This window comes from Numida meleagris, chromosome 3 (assembly GCF_002078875.1).
Source record: "Numida meleagris isolate 19003 breed g44 Domestic line chromosome 3, NumMel1.0, whole genome shotgun sequence".
NCBI lineage: Eukaryota > Metazoa > Chordata > Aves > Galliformes > Numididae > Numida > Numida meleagris.
The window spans coordinates 57,630,594-57,647,784 of NC_034411.1; the positions used below are offsets into that span (position 1 = coordinate 57,630,594).

The 17,191-nt window shown below is 42.6% G+C and overlaps 1 protein-coding gene and 1 long non-coding RNA gene across 2 annotated transcripts in view; one reads left to right on the plus strand and one right to left on the minus strand.

The window, feature by feature from the left end:
• Positions 1 to 15,642, plus strand: part of LOC110396743 — a 38,856-nt gene extending 23,214 nt beyond the window's left edge. Inside the window, exons 5-8 of the long non-coding RNA XR_002437222.1 lie at positions 7,905 to 7,990; positions 8,565 to 8,638; positions 10,913 to 11,038; positions 12,659 to 15,642. This is a non-coding gene — a long non-coding RNA (uncharacterized LOC110396743). The remainder of the gene's footprint in view (positions 1 to 7,904; positions 7,991 to 8,564; positions 8,639 to 10,912; positions 11,039 to 12,658) is intronic.
• LOC110396373 (maestro heat-like repeat-containing protein family member 2A) overlaps positions 15,774 to 17,191 on the minus strand; it is an 8,020-nt gene continuing 6,602 nt past the window's right edge. Inside the window, 4 exon segments of the mRNA XM_021391996.1 lie at positions 15,774 to 16,299; positions 16,518 to 16,673; positions 16,809 to 16,931; positions 17,129 to 17,190. Coding sequence (XP_021247671.1) covers positions 15,961 to 16,299; positions 16,518 to 16,673; positions 16,809 to 16,931; positions 17,129 to 17,190 — 680 coding nt within the window. The 3' untranslated portion in view covers positions 15,774 to 15,960.

The following is a 17,191-nucleotide window of genomic DNA, read 5'->3' on the forward strand; positions in this document are numbered from 1 at the left end:
ACAATGTGAAGAATGTACTGTTCCACACCTATGATCAACATAATTAATGTTAAAAAATGTAAAATTAATTAAAAGTATGGAGGTATAGGAATCTTAATGAACTGCATTCAAATTAGTGTTGAAAAAATCAAATCGAAGGTAGAAAATATTACCCATAATTTTGTCTCTAAATGGTGAATTTGTATTATAGACAGGCTTTTGCCCAGTGTAGATACAAATGTATGAGCACTAAATCAGTGAGTAGGATTTTCTGCTTGGTCTTCAGCAGCTTACAGTTATCTCACAGATGGCTTCTGTCTCAATTCACTTTAATCCAATCAACTTACCTCACTCTGTCCTGTACTTACCTATAAGAATGTTTTTTGGAGTGAAAAACAGCTGCTTCTTCCTGATGATATTGGCCTAAGAAATATAGCAACAGTACTTCCTTTCACTCATCATGTGTCCATGGCTCTCAAGGTCAAAACTGCTGAAACCAAGGTAAAGGAAATTGAGTATGTATAGTGCTGTAGTACCTGGAGTATTAGTAGTATTTAGAGTATTATTCAGCTGCAGCAGATCTTGAAAAAGCAGTTTCTTTTATTCTTACAGAGTATTTTTTAATGTCCTTTTCCTAAAAAGTAAATAGTGAAGGGGATCGTATCCTATAGGGCTGATAATAAGTACTGCAAAGTAGATTTCACAAGAAGGATTTCAAAATATATGGAGTGATGTATGTATGAGATACAATCTTGGAATTTTATCCCAAATTTAATGACATTGGTGTATTCCTAAAATTCTTTCTTTCAATGCCTTTGACATATAACAAATGACTGTAGTTCTTAACTTGTACTTCTCTCTTTGAAATATTTGAGGGGTTAGAAAGGGAAAAAAAGTTTGAAAGTAAAATATATGCTGATATTCAAAAATTCATATAATTTTCCATGGAAAGGTTAAAAAAAAGTTGAATGTGACACAGCATGACATTTTTCAAAGGGTTTTGATTTTCATGTTATTCACTTCAGATCGTATTCTTAGCACTGGGCTGCATGTCTTTCTTTAGCTTCCTTGACTAGGCAAAGCACACTAATACTTCTCTGTGCCACTTAGACAGGGACTAATATTCTGGGTTCAGAGACAAAAATCCTGGGCCTTTGAAGCCAAAGCAAGTTTGTCACTGACTTCAAGAGAGGCCAGGAATTTTCCTACTGTAATTAGAGGTTAACAGACCATCAGCTCACAGCCTTTCTTCAGCCTTGTTATTTTCACTTCAGTCCTGTCTTTCCACTTTTATTACAGTACAAATCTGCATCTGAAGCAGATAAGGCTTACAAGGAGAATTCCAGAAAATGTGCATCTACTTAGAGAAATGAGATGAAATTGTTCTCACCAAAAATGTGCCATAGATTCAGCTTCCAATGTTTAGAGATACCTTCAGGGCAGGAGCGGCAGCATGTTACTTGCAAGAAACACTGCAGTCAGTGAACATTGCAATGGCCATGGAGCACGTCATGGAAAAGAAAAGACCACATAGGTTATTTGGCCTGTTGCCATTTAGAATAGTAGTAAAGATACAGGGCATGAGAAAGCTGTATTTCCCCTCAGAGAAAACCAGTTGACATGAGACTAATCATTCTCCATTTTTATTATACTTTATTCTGATGTAAAGAAATAATAGCAATAGAAAAGTAGAAGACTCTCTTGGCCATTTACACATTGACAAATACCAGTTTGTATAGGCACAATGGGTTCCTTGCCTACTGCATTAAAAATCAGTGTTCCTTGTAATTGTGGGACATAGATACAGTGATGTACTTCCACTTTTCATATCTAGCAACATAAAAATAATAAAAATCATTTGCAAAATTCACAAAATCCACACTTCCTTCAATGTCATATGGTTTCATAAGTATGTTATTTATCACTTGGCCAGAAGTAAACACTGGGGATGTCCAAGAGAAGCTTCATCCAGAGAGGCACCTGATTTTGCTTTAAATAATCCATTATTTCCAAAGGCAGTTTGTTCCATTAACTAATTGCCTTTACAGTTTAAAATGTCTTTCAAGTATCTTTTCCATTTGTCTAGCTATAACTTGCAGCTGTTTACTTCATATGGCTTTTCTGATAGATTAAAGAGCCCCTAAGTACCTGGTATTTTCCGCCTGCAAAGGTGCTTATCCATCATAATCAAATCAGCCCTCAGAGCTAAACAGATTGACCTCTTTAGAGTTGTAGTCCTAATGAAAAAAGCATTTCTAGCCATCAGCTCTCTTTTATGGCTCTTCTCTGCACCTTCTTCATTTCTTAACACACTTAAAAAATTGCTGATGCTAAATTGGATGCTGCTTTGTGTTCCCAAATCCGGTGTTTAGAGGTAATACTTCTCCCCCACTTATCTTCTTATTCTCCCCCCTTAAAACATAAAGCCTTAAGGGCTCATTTTGTGTCACACAATGGAAAGGGAAGCTCCAAAAACAGAATTAGCTTGAGCTAATGTTCATCTGTAGCTTTTCAGAGGCACTGCCTCCTTGAGTAAGGACTTATTTTTCAGCAGCTTTTACCAACATACAACAAATTAAACAAAAATGAAAATTACATTTCAGAACTGGCTTGTGTTCTACATTTTTTAAAAAACAGAAATCTTGGCTCAGAACTGTGTTTTACGTAAAAAATTAGGTTTACAAAATAGTGATCACTGACATGGTACAGAGAAAGTTTCATCTTAGTTGTCTGACACGTAGGACCATGCAGAGTTAGAAACAATCAGGAATGACAGAGAAAAACGCAAGTAGGGACAAAATATTCACTATTTCTGATAACATAAGAACTAGAGGGTATTTCACAAACTAGTTATTCAAAGTACTATTCAGTAAGTTTAAGCTCCTCTCTACAATAAAGTATGTTCTCACAACATCCAGAATTAAATTGTGGCATGCTTTTTCATGAGAAAGTCTAGACATTGAAAGACAGCTGGAAAAAATAATGGAAGAAAACCCCATCAAGATGACACAGATACAATCTTTGGGTCAAATGGCTTTAAAGCATGTACTGCTGGATCCTTTAGTACTGCATAATTGTTCTCTCCATGTCCTTAAACTTCTTATATCTGTCTAGATGCCTACCTGTGTGGCCTATTGTAGGGGACCTGCTTTTTCAGGGGGGTTGGACTCAATGATCTCTTGAGGTCACTTCCAAACCCCATGATTCTGTGAAAGTAAAAATAATCAAGGAAAAGTGTGGTCATGAGTCATAGAATCATAGAACAGTTTGGGTTGGAAGGGACCTCAAAGATCATCAGTTTCTAACCCCTCTGCCACAAGCAGGATTGCCAGCCACTAGGTCATGTGCTAGTTTAGATTGCCCAGGGCCCCATCCAGCCTGGCCTTAAACACCTCCAGGGATGGAGCATCCACAACCTCTCCAGGCAACCTGTTCCAGCACCTCACCACTCTCTCTATGAAAAACTTCCCCCAGTGTCTAATCTAAATCTCCCCTCCTTTAGTTTAAAACCACTCCCCCTTGTCCCATCACTATATACCCATGCAAAAAGTTGATTTCACTTGTGTCTATAAACTCCCTTTAAATATTGGAAAGCCACATAGGGGTCTCCTCTTCTCTTCTCCAGTCTTCTCTTCTCCAGGCTGAACAACCCCAGTTCCTTCAGCCTGTCTTCATAGGAGAGGTGCTCTACCCTAGGCTTAGCCTTCCTCTCCCTTACTTTCTTGGAACTTATAGCAAGTGGGAGACAGATTTTTTGCTGAATGTGGAAGTTTGAATACTTTTAGGTAGGATGAGTCATCACACACAAGATACAGACATCTTGAGTAAATGTTATCCAAACCACTTCAATCTATTCTTAAGAATGCATTTTCTGCCACACAGATTTTACTTCTAAGTTAAGTGAAGGAGATACCCTTAAAAGCTGAAATGGATTTAGTTTCTGCTAAATAATTATCAGTAACTAAAGGCACCAGAATGTGTAAGTAAGAGATCAGAATGATCATAATGGCCTTATTATGTGCCATCAGTACATCAACAGTTTTTGCTGTGAGGAGTGTTGCTGTTAATAGTGTCCATGTTCAATCCTTCACTGAAGAACAAGATTAATACAAAGGGAAATGATATAACTGTTGTCTCTGTCTGAAAAAAAATGCCAAAGTACAGTGAAAGAGGGCCTATTACTACATATTATGTTTTGCTGGACCTCAAGAATATTGAAATGTGGAAGAATAACTAAGAGACTGCCATTGTGGGACGAAGTACCAGGTTTTCATAATGTCTTTTCATTTCATAAGAGTGTGTCTGGTTAAAGTCAGAACATAAAGGATCATAAAAAAATATACAATGAAATAGGGCATACTTTAAATACTAGCAGCATGAAGTAAAGAAAGATACGTGAAGTGAAATGTAAGCTTAAGTATCCTCAGATAAAGAATGGGGAAAAAAATCTGTAACAGGGGAAGAGCGGAACACATATGGAAGAGGAAGATCCTTGAACATCTCCAGAGACAGGGCATCCACCAACACTCTGCTCAACCTGTTCCAGTGCTTCAGTTAGTTAGGAGAAAGAGAAATGTGGCATGATAAAGCACCAGCTAAACTGAGAAAATGCAAGACAAACTGGAGTTTAAAGAAAATAACTGATTTTATTTACCACTCTAACTGACTGTAGTAAATGTCTTCAGTTTCACATTCTCAGCTAAGCACATAATATTGCCAAAGCAGTTACTCAAATGTAATGTACAGCTATCCCCAGTCCTGGTGGCCCAATTAAAAAGCTAGAATGTTGTTGTATCATCCCTAATAAACCAAAATGCAAGTGTTATGCATTAGCAGGATTCTGTTTTTGTTACCAAAGCATATTAACCTTTAAAACATAATTTTACCTTATACCTGTATGAATTAGTGTAAATCCTAGGGTCTGCATAATTCAGGAAACCAATCTAGCTGAGCAGAGGCGTAGATAATGCTTCACTGGAAAAGAAAAGATCTGAAGGCATTTTTTGAACATGATAAGGTTAAGGTTCAGTTTGTTCTCTGGTTGCATTACTTCTGAAACTTCAGATGAGAAGTGAAGACCAAGTGTTTCTCTTCTCTTAAAGACTTAGTACTTGATCATAGAATCATAGAATCATAGAATGAGCTAGGTTGGAAAAGACCTACAAGATCATCCAGTCCAGCCATCCACCTACCACCAATAACCCCACTAAACCATGTCTCTCAATGCTATATCTAAATGTTTCTTGAACACCTCCAGGGACGGTGACTCAACCACCTCCCTGGGCAGCTCATCCCAGTGCCTGACCACTCTTTCAGAAAAGTAGTGTTTCCTAATGTCCAGTCTAAATCTCCCCTGGTGCAACTTGAAGCCATTCCCCCTCATCCTGTCACTAGTTACAAGAGAGAAGAGGCTGACCCCCAGCTCACTACAACCTCCCTTCAGGTAGTTATAGAGAGCGATAAGGTCCCCCCTGAGCCTCCTCTTGTCCAGACTGAACAATCCCAGCTCCCTCAGCCGCTCCTCATAAGGCCTGTGCTCCAGACCCCTCATCAGCTTCATCGCCCTCCTCTGAACACGCTCCAGGGCCTCAATGTCTTTCTTGTAGTGAGGGGTCCAAAACTGGACACAGTACTCAAGGTGCAGCCTCACCAGTGCTGAGTACAGAGGGACAATTACTTCCCTTCTCCTACCGGCCATACTGTTCCTGATACAAGCCAGGATGCCATTGGCCTTCTTGGCCACCTGGCCACACTGCTGGCTCATGCTCAGCCAGGTGTCGACCAACACCCCCAGGTCCGTTTCCTCCACACAGTCTTCCAGCCACTCTGCCCCAAACCTGTAGCGTTGCCTAGGATTGTTGTGGCCAAAGTGCAGGACCCGGCACTTGGTCTTGTTGAACCTCATCCCATTGGCTTCAGCCCAGAGATCCAGCCTGTCCAGATCTCTCTGTAGGGCCTCTCTACCCCCAGGCAGATCGACACTTCCTGCCAGCTTGGTGTCGTCTGCAAACTTACTGAGGGTGCTCTCAATGCCCTCATCCAGGTCATCAATAAAGATATTGAAGAGGACAGGCCCCAGCACCAACCTCTGGGGAACACCACTCGTGACCGGTCATCAGCTGGATTTAACTCCATCCACCACCGCTCTCTGGGCCCAGCCCTCCAGCCAGCTCCTTACCCAGCAAAGAGTATACCTGTCCAAGCCACAGGCTGCCAGTTTCTCCAGGAGAATACTGTGGGAGACAGTGTTGAAGGCTTTGCTGAAGTCTAGGTAGACCACATCAACAGCCTTTCCCTCGTCCACCAGACGGGTCACTCGATCATAGAAGGAGATCAGGTTGGTCAAGCAGGACCTGCCCTTCACAAACCCATGCTGGTTGGGCCTGATCCCCTGGTTGTCCTGCAAATGCCATGTGATCTCCCTCAGGACAATCTGCTCCATAACCTTCCCTGGCACTGAGGTCAGGCTGACAGACCTGTAGTTCCCTGGATCCTCCTTACTACCCTTCTTGTAGATGGGAGTGACATTGGCAAGTCTCCAGTCTTTTGGGACCTCTCCAGTTGACCAGGAATGCTGATAGATGATGGAAAGTGGCTTGGCTATCTCTTCCGCCAGCTCCCTCAGTGCTCTCGGATGGATCTTGTCCGGCCCCGTGGACTTGTGGCAGTCCAGGTGGAGTAGTAGGTGTCTGACCGTTTCCTCCTGAATTGTGGGGGATTTATTCTGCTCCCCATCCAAGACTTCCAGGTCAGAGAGTAGAGTACTCTGAGGATAACTGGTCTGACTTTTAAAGTCAGATGTAAAGAAGGCATTGAGAACCTCATCCTTTTCATTGTCCTCAGTGGCCACATTCCCAGCTGCATCCAGTAAAGGATGGAGATCCTCCTTGGTCCTCCTCTTACTGTTAATATATTTGTAAAAGAGTTTCTTGTTCCCTTTCATACCAGCAGCCAAGCTGAGTTCAAGCTGGGCCTTTGCCTTTCTAATTTTCTCCCTCCACATCCTAACAACCTCTTTGTACTCCCTCCGAGTTGCCTGTCCCTTCTTCCACAGGGGTAGATTCTCCTTTTCTCCTGGAGCCTCAGGAAAGGCTCCCTGTTTATCCACGCTGGTCTCCTTCCCCGCCGGCTCATCTTGTGGCTCAGGGGGACAGCCTGTTCCAGTGCCTTCAGGACTTCCTTCTTGAGGAGCGACCAGCCTTCCTGGACCCCTTTACCCTCCAAGACCGAAAAAATCATAAAGTCATATCATAAAATAGTGGTTACTTTCTGAAACTCATACACTTAGTTTTTAGTTATTTTTGCTGTTTGTTTCTTTTTAATTTGGAGTTGGAATTTATTTATTTTAAATAAACAAGCAATTGAACTTTGAAAAGCATTTAACGGATATCCCTTATTACTCACTTAAGTTGTCTACATCCATAGCTTTGGAAATAAACACTGGGATGACATTTCTTCTAGAGGCTGGAAAACTTACTAGTTACTCCTTTATAGTCTTCTAAATTTTATTTTTATACTGTTTCACCAGTATAAAACAGTTTCAACTGTTTTCAGCATAATTACAGTGGTAGAATTTCTTCTAAGTTAAAAATTAAGCTGTTATACATCTGAATGATCTTAAAGGGGTCACCAGTGTAGTAACTGTCAATAAATATGCTTCTCACTCTGAATGGTTATAAATTCAATATCTAAGTAGTTGATACACCATTAAAACAAAGAACCATGAATTATAACAACACATTAGGAGCTGAAATGTACAAAAATGCTTTTAACAACCTGTTTGTATTCAGCAACAGCAAAAAAATCTGGTTAAATATTATATTTTCTAAAATATTATCCTTGACAGAAATCTGGAATTATTTTTGAAAATTATATACAAGCTGTACACATAGCATTAGATTTTATTTTCTTTTTCCCTTTCACAGGTTGTTCTGGTGAACCTGTTGATATGCATGGCGGTTTTCTACACTGTGTACTATGTGGTCCTTTCCATTTGCTTTGCCATATTCAAGTAAGACTTCCTTGTCTTTACTATGACCACATGCTACAGCTGGATATACAGGATATAACAGGTAGAGCAGTGATTCTGGAGAAGAGGCATTCAAATTGGAGGCATCCAGTCTCAGCTATTCTGTGAATATATTTTCCAAATTCAGCTAAATTGTTGTACGCAAACCTTCATTAAAATGCACATATCAGCAAATGGATACTCAAAAGCAATATAAAATTCTGGCTCTAATATATTTCCTTGCACTTGCATCCTGATAGCAAATGAAAATAAGAGAAAGATGACATAAAAAATTAAAGAGGAAAGATGTTATGGTCAATATGAAAGAGAAATTATCTTCCCTTAGGAAACTATTGATTAGCATGTATAGCACCAGACGTGTCTTAAATAGAAGTGGAGATCACAGAAACTGTGTGCAAGGGCAAGATCAAAACATGAATGACATGTAGAAAGCCTATAAAGTCCAGAATATTCCATCTGAAATCTTATTTAAAAGGACCAATAGTTCCTCGTGTAATCTTTAAAGCTTTATTGAAAATTAAATTTATGGCTACATTTATTTATTCTATTTCCACAGGGTCAAAATGTTGGATGGTTTGGCACCTTTTGATTTTAAGACAAATCCATCATGGCTTAACCCACATTATTTAGGTAAGTTAAGTTTTTTTTCTCTGTTTTCTCTCAGTCAAGAAAATAGATCATATCTGGATGTAAACTTGTCTTCCTTATGGACAATATGTTAGGGCTTTTTTAGTAATGGTAATATTTCCAGTATTTTAACTACACCGTATTTAAATCTTTATTCATCTTTGCTGCACTTTTCATTTATATATTGTTATTTATTACTCAGATGATTCCTAAGCATTTCTTTGGGGTGTTCTGATCTTGATCATTTGAAGACAGCATACTACTGTACTAGGATGCCACATTTTCATGAGAGAACAATGACCTCTTCTCTGTAAAGTTCCTCCAAAAATTTATTAAATTTAACTTTCATATTGCAACACATTTCTAATGAACAATAATGGACTCAGAAGCTAAGCAATAGGTCATATCCAACTCATGGAAATTTTGCTTTGGAATATAGTGAATATAGCGGACATTAAAATTTCAGAGTTTTGTTGTAATTCACCTCTTAAACAGACCTTTATACATCCTAACACAAATTCCTGCAGTTTTGTCTGAACGACACTTGCATTCTATCTTGCAAAGGAAAACCACGTCCCCTACAATTAGATCTGCTAATTAGAACTGCTGAAAAGCAAACTGTTCAGTTGATCACGTGAAAAAGAATGATAAAAATGCACGAAAATTTGTATAGTGTTGATATGGATTTAAGATGAAAAAAAGAACATCCCATTTGCAGCAATGGAAAAGGAAATTAAATCTTATTCCTTTAGAACTACTCTTCAGGGCCCTAATGTGATTACTGTACCTCAACATGACCTTTGTGCTCCAAAACTGTATCAGACAGTATGATGCAGCATGTTTATAAGGTGCCAAAGACAGCCACTATGTCACACAACTGATTAGAATTCAGTTTTGGCTTCCATCCAACTGATGCAGTAGCATGGAGCAGCAAAACCTAACCAGGTATACTTAAAAGCTATGGCCATAGAGACACAGCTGAGCTCTCTGAACGGCTTTGCAAATGAGAATTAGTTTGTTCAAGAGTCTCACTCATGCCTTCTAAAAGTAGAATGATGTCGTTAAAAGATAGCTGGCAAATAAAAAAGGAAGTCTCAGCTCAGATCAGAGCTACAGTTGCCGGCCCATTTTAATGGGTAACTTACAACGCATCTGCCTACACTGAGCATACTTTTGAAATTATAAAATTATTGGAAAAATTTAAGTAGATACTATTAAAATTAACTTTAATAAGAAAAAATCACCATCAAATATTACTTCTTTTGAAGTGTATTGTCTGTTTTTCTAACCATGTGTAGTTTTATAGTTGGTTTTTCTTTCGTTTGCTTTCTTACATTACTTTTTACTGCTGGGTGAAAGATCCAGATTACAGTAGGAAATAATTGACTGTATAAAGAATGGAATAAAACTGAGTCACAAAATGCTGCCAGATGTATAAATTAAATACAGTGAAAAAATAATAATGTTCTCTCTGAGCTACAGTAATGTTAGGTAATACATTACTGCAAAGGTAAAAAAAAATCTGTTATAAATATTATTTCAATGTGTCTAGATGCTTTAAAAAGAAGAAAAATACCTTAGATTGAAAATTGTATGAGTCACTAGTGTGCTGTTATTGTCTGCTACACCCAGGGTAGAGCTGGAGGACCAGCAGGCATTTCGCAGTCAGCTCCTGCTAGCCCAGTGTGATGTGGAACAATGAGATCCATAGGGATGGCCTGTGCTCAGCTCATAAGGATGGCTTTCTTCTTTATTTCCCCCTGTGTGTCTTGTCTTTAAGTTGCACTGCTACACATGCATGATGCAAAACAGTGGACAGGGAGAAAGCTATGAAGTTTCCTAGTGGATGTAAACCTTCAACCACACTGCTCTGTTCTGGAAGAGAAAGTAGTGACCTATGCCAGTATCAACCAAGTCTATTTAGTGCCACGTGCAGAGATTCTGGATGGATAGTCTCTCAATGACATTTCCACACCATTTCTCTTCAAGGCAATACTTAGAGCACTGGTCCTCCTACTGCTCATCCCCATGTTTTTTAAAAAAAATATGGAATATTTCCAAGTCTATGGGTAAATCAGAATAGAACCCATGTGGGTGTCTGTGGTAAAATTAGAAATGAACTTTATAATCAAAGCACTAGCATAATATTTGACTTAATCAAACATAATTTGCATAACATTGTCTCAGGCACTTCAACTTCCTATTGCTATTGCCTTGGAATAAGAGGAAAGATGTTCAAAACTATGCTTGGAGTAAATATTCTATTTTCATTTTCAGTTCTTGTAGTCTCATTGGAAATAACTTTCTTCATTTGTGGTCTGCTGTTTGCCCTTGTGGTGGAAGAATGGGTTTGGGATTATGCTGTAACAGTTACTGTTATTCATATAATCATAACTTCCATCGGTAAGTATGCTAAATATATGTATAGCATCACATAAAGAAGGACCAATTGACCATGACTCACCTGTTGCATTATGGATTATCATTCTTGCTTGGAGCTGAATATACACGCATCTCTGCTTTCCATCTATTTGACTTATGCATGTATTTACATTTTTACTTGTAAACATCAATTCTGTTTTTGTTGCAGCATTTAAAAACACATTTTTGTTGTAAATATTTCAGAGATTTAGTTTGTAATCTGTAATGACAGTTAATGTCAAATACTCAGCCTAGAGATCATTTCTGGAGGTGCATTCTAAACAAGAAATTCATAGCCGTCCACTTCTGACTCATTGACTCTTCAACATTAGTTCAGAATAAAAATGGAGATTGCTTCACCAAAGAAAATTCGGTGTTTTTAAGTTAAAATATTTGAACTAGAACCTCACTGAAGAAAATGATGTATGTTACCATTGGAGTGTTGTTTGCTTTCTCTCTGAAACTCTTCTCCTTTTCTGGAAGGAAGGAAGGGAAAAGAACTGGGTGGAAGAGCCCACATGATGACTATTTTTCTTCTATAAAAATGAGCTTAATACTTTAATTCTAGAATTAGGGGTAGGAAAAAAGCATCACTGACGAATTAGAACTCCCTCTCTGCTACAATGTAATTGATCTTTTGTTTTCCAGTGCATCATTGTTTTGTTCTTTAGCACTTTGTACAGAGTCCCTAGTTCTCATGTCAAGTTATTCCAGAAACAGATAGAGAGTTGAATTTAAACAATTAAGCATAATTTCTCATTCACTAAATTCAATTTCATGGAAATTTAAGCTACCACTACTCCTTATGAATATTTTTTTTTTGTATTTAAATCAAGAAATTTACAAAAACTACAACAAAATATGCTTTCTGTATAGCTTAAGCAGCAGACAGTCTTCTGTCATTACATTACATGGCACACTTTGATCTCCAAACAGTGCAGAGCTGCTCTTGATGCTTTCTTATGGGCAACCCAAGCTGTGCTGCTGAAATCACACTGTGGAGAATGCAGCTCTCAGCTCTCTTCCCTGCTCCACAGCCTCTAATGGGGCTGCAGTGGTTCAGATCAATCATATGGCAGGGACGTGGGGCAGCTCACATGAGGCAGAGGTAGCTGCAAGACATGTGGCAGAGCATGCCAGGTAACCAGGATCGCTTGCAGGGCACAGCTCTGTCTTTCATGTGCTGTTATCACCCATCAAATTGAAATTGTCAGGCTGCTGAAATTGTTTGGATTGCAGGAGTATATTGACTTCCTACAATGCAAGCAGTGCCTCTGTTATGCCAAACCTTGTATGGGTATGTAATAATAAATGAATTCTCTTTTCAGAGATTTTACAGTCAAAAACCTCAGCTTAGCACACACTTGTACTGTTTAAGATTTGACTCCCAAGGGGATTGCTCGCCCACTGAGCATGACAGTATGATTAAGCATCTGAATGATGAGGATCTCAATAACAATTTGCAATTTTAATAAATCTAATGCATATAATTTATAAAGGAGAACTAAGCAGACGTATATCATCTATCATATCATATTATGTTTGCATAACCTCGTCTTTCTTGTTTACAAATAAATATTTCTCTTTTTCTTCTCTTTGCAGTTATGTCTGAATTTCCTCTGATGATACACTGGTGGCTGGCATTAGGTATAACAATCTTTAAATTGTTGTTGTTAGAATCTAGAAAAATAGCATTTACAGTATGAGATTTTTTTCTATTTTGGTTTCAGTAATTTGGGAATTGAGAATATTTAAGGAAGATACATATGTTTTTCATTTATGTTTCTTGTAAGAACACAGAAAAGTAACACTGGGCTAACATCTATTTTAAGACCAAAATGTACTCAGCTTATGATAATCTTCATAACAAATTGCAGATATGTTCATGTTGCTGAAATGAGTCATGCTAACTCCAAACTGATCAAATTATCTCATCTAATTCAGGTGTCAAAGAGACAGATTTCCAAGCTAGCCTTCCTTGGTACTCTTTACAGTCAATGGAAAGAAAAAGAGTTCAAAAATAATTTATATGAATGCTACGATAGAGGAACGACATGTATTAAGCCCAAGAAAGGAAGGTTTGGATTGGATGTCAGGGGGAAGTTCTTTACAGAGAGAGTGGTGAGGTGCTGGAACGGGCTGCCCAGAACGACTGTGGGTGCTCCATGGCTGGAGGTGTTCAAGGCCAGTTTGCATGGGGCCCTGGGCAGCCTGGTCTAGTACCAGCTCTGGAGGTTGCTGGCCCAGCCTGTGGCAGGGGGGCAGGAGCTTGATGATCCTTGGGGTCCCTTCCAACCCAAGCCGTTCTGTGATTCTATGATTCTATGTATCCCTCTCAGCAGGAGGAATACGCCATAGTGTTTAGTTAAAGCTAAGTACAGACTTAAACGCAAGGCAAACATCCATTTACAATGAGACGGTTTCTACTTTTGTCGCTTCCCAGAAATCTGGCTTTTTCTGAGGGAAAATTCAGTGATTGCTTCTGCTATGGCTTCAGGACTCCTCCTCCATCTCAGCCAATGCTTTACGTAGGATGCACTGCCATGTCCTTGCAGAGATACGCATTTTCTTCTCAAGTTTCCTCTCTCTACCCAGTGAAAGTTGTATGATGCTCTGGGGCTTCTTATTCGCAGTTGATCTTTAGATGTTTGTTGGAATGGTTTGGAGGTTAAGAGGATGTCTACCCTAAATGCTGACATTTTCACCATTCACACGTAAAAACAAGCAACTAAGCCACATGTCTTTTGATTTATTTGCCAGAAATAATAGCAGAGAATTCAGTATCTCTCTGCAGGAGGAATACACCATGGTATTTAGCCAGGCCCTTCTCTGCAGAGCTCCTCTCCTGCAGGCCAGCCCCTACCAGTTAGAGGCGTGTCCGACCCGCAGCCCAGCTGGCCCTGTGCCCGCCCGCTGCCCCGTGCCATCATGGCAGCGGCACTGCCCCGCCCAGTGGCCCAGCCCGGCACCGCAGCACCAGCTGAACACCGGTGTGCTACAAACCTGTGTGGTGCTGGCCCATGACATCCGAGGCAGATGGCGGTGGTGTGGCAGTAGGGGTTGAACCTGCCCACCGATATTCCGTTACGTGTTGTTGCCGTGCAACAGATGGCAGCAGAGGAGCAGTCTGACACAACGGCGTCTGACGTGGAAGTGTGGACGAAGCAGAGGTGTGGTGTGTCACTGAACTCCTCCATGCAGAAAATCTGTCACCATTGACATTCATCGATGCACAAGTGCACACGTGCAGTAACACATACACACGCGCGCGCGCGCGAGACAGCCTGCGCTGATCAGGTGCAGAGCACGGCCAGACGAGCGCGGTGACCAGCAGCTTATGTACATGCAACTGCCCCCTTTTATCCATTTTTCCCTCCTCTCCAACCTCTGGTTCCTCCTTCACGTTGCTTGCGATCTCAAGATGCCCTGTTCTACATCCCAAGCAACGACTGGGGTGGACAGAGTTGGCCAGAGGTGCCTCTAGAGCCTTTCCCCAGCTCCTTGCAGGCTCCCCCAGCTGTGGGGCTGCTCACCTCCTGTGACAGCACAGGGAAGGGCCAGAGTTCCCCAGCCCATGGGCCTCTGGTTCTTCCACGAATGGGCAACAGCGGCCTTTCATCGCATAACCCAGCACCGCCTCGTCGCTATGAAGTCCATACAGGATTTGGGAAATGTCACCAACAGCAAGTAACACGGCTGCTGTGGAAGCGGAGGTGATGTGCAGTGGCGAAATGTCAGCACCTTCAGCAGTGGCCGTCACCTGCCGCCAGCGCGGCCTGCAGGCACGTACACATCAGGGGCAAGGACAAGTGAAGCAAAAGAGGAAGGATGAGAATGAGAGGGGTGAAAGGGAGCGTGAGCGTCAGGCAGAGGTGATCTGGAAGGGTGCTGCTAGAGAGGCAGCTGGCCTCAACCTGCTGCTCGGAGAAAGGAGGCCGAGGGTGAAGAAGGCACAGAGAAATGAGAGGGAGGCAGGCGGGAACAGAACATGTCATCTGACGTGGAGAAAGATGAGCTCTGCAGGGCTAATTCTTTGCCTGCCGATACAAGGAAACGGAAACACGCCGTGAAGGAGGATGCAGAAAAATAAGTAAGCAGCTGGATAAAGAAAAACATATGAAACGAGCAGAGTCTAATGTGGAAATATAAGCGAGCAGGAGTGAGAGGACCCATGGCAAACCACCTGGTTATGCCGAAGGGAATTCTCCAAGAGTTCGGAGCAAAACAGACCTGTACCTCTAAGTCAAAACTTAGGAAGAACCCGGTGTTCGTGTAGTTCTCTGACTGTGAACTACAAAGTAACCAGTTTTGGCAAGCCATGTGTTTGGATGATATTCTGCAGGAGACACAACGTATCCACAGCAGGGGTCTTGGTGTCCCGTGGAAATGCCCACGCCTGCGCAGCCACAAGCTGTGCTGCGGGACGTCCGCTGCCCTTGCAGACCAGCGCATGGCGTAACTGGTATGGAGAAGAGACGGTCTACAGCAGCTATTAAAATGAAGACTTGGTGAAAAAAAATACTCTTTTCACTCCTTAGCCAGGATTCTGGCATTCAAAGTTTTTAATAAATAATACAAATCTTTTAGCTCAGCTGTCCTTTTCATTCTTCTGCCGGCTCCCGTCTCGAGGGCAAACCGCTCTACTTCTTCTCCCCCACGCGCCACTAGAAAAAGGAGAGTCTCAAGTTGTGACTGAGCAATTCCTGCCTCAGACAGACTTTGAGAGGGCCAGAACCACACTGAGGGCGCACTGGGGATACAGGGATGCCCAAGCAGTGCTCCTTCAGCAAGTCCTTCAAGTCCCAGAGAGGCACTGTCCAAGTGGGCAAGGGAGAAAAAAAAAAGCAAGCGAGAGCTCTTCCGCCCAGACCCGAGGCAGACACAGCTGCCAGACACTGGCCCCATCACGCCCACCTTTCCCACAGAGGCACCGCAGGATGCAGCAGCTCCACAGCAGGTGGACCTAGCCTGCTGCCTAGCCGCTGCCTGCCAGCACCCAAGATCCCCACCAGCTGGAGACGTGTGGCTGAGGGAGACCTGCCTCCAGGGAAGCGAGCCTCACGGCACAGCCCCAAACTCCCCTGTCTGCAGGGGAGACAGCCCTGGCTCCAGGCACTCACCCTCAGGGCCTCCAGCAGCTTGGCCTGCAAGGTGGGGTTAAACCAGCTGGAGTCACCCATAGCTTGGAAGGCAGAGAAGATGTTGCTGACGCTCTCCAGCAGTGCAAGCTTGTTCTGCAAGTCCTGAGGCCCAAGAGAGAATGTTCTTTGAACTGAGGGAAGGGCCAAGGGCCGCAAGGGGAACGCGTGGGGACAACACTAAGGGAAGGGCTTGGATCTTCATCTGGCCACAAACCCTTCCCCGAGGGACCTTTGGAAAGAGAAGGCCCACCTCAGCATCCCCCCAGGTGGAGGGGCTGCAGCTGGGCGCTCAGACACCCTGGCACACCCTGAGCTCTCACCCGGCAGCTGCAGCTGTAGAGCAGCAGGATGTTGCCCACGATGTCTTTCTCCAGGCGGGCGAGCAGTTGCTCCTTGGAGGCACGCAGCGCCAAGCTGCCATGGGCGAGTATGAGGGCGCTGCGTGTGGCTTGAGCTCTTGGGCTGTTCAGCTCCGCCTGTGGGGGGAGAAGTGCCTTGAGACGCTTGCTCAAGGGCCCCCAGCGCCCCATGATGCACCTGGGCTCCCAAGGCAGGAGCTGCCGTGAAAATCAGGCGGAAGAAAGCCACGATAGAAACCCGTAACGCTTCACCTTCTTGCGTGCGGAAATCCTCGCATGCCGGCCTTTGCACAGCCTGGACGCAAACATAGTGAGCGTGTCCAAGACTGGGTGGAAGTTGCTCTCGGCAGCGTGGCTGAGCAGAGAGACCATCCCCTGCACAAAAGAACAAGGGGCAGCTAGTGCAGGCCCGAACCTTCTGATGCGGCCAGCCACAGCGGCCGGGCCGGGCCAGGCCCGCCTGAGGGAAACGGCAGCAGCAGGCGATCGAAAGGGCCTGGAGCAGGGCCAGGAGAAGCCCTCTGCCCCAGGGACAGGCCGGGGACGCGCGCAGAAGCTGGAGGAGACCTCACCTGGGCCTCAGATCGCTGCTCCGCATTTGCTTCCTCCAGGTGTTTCAGCAGCTTCTCTTGGAC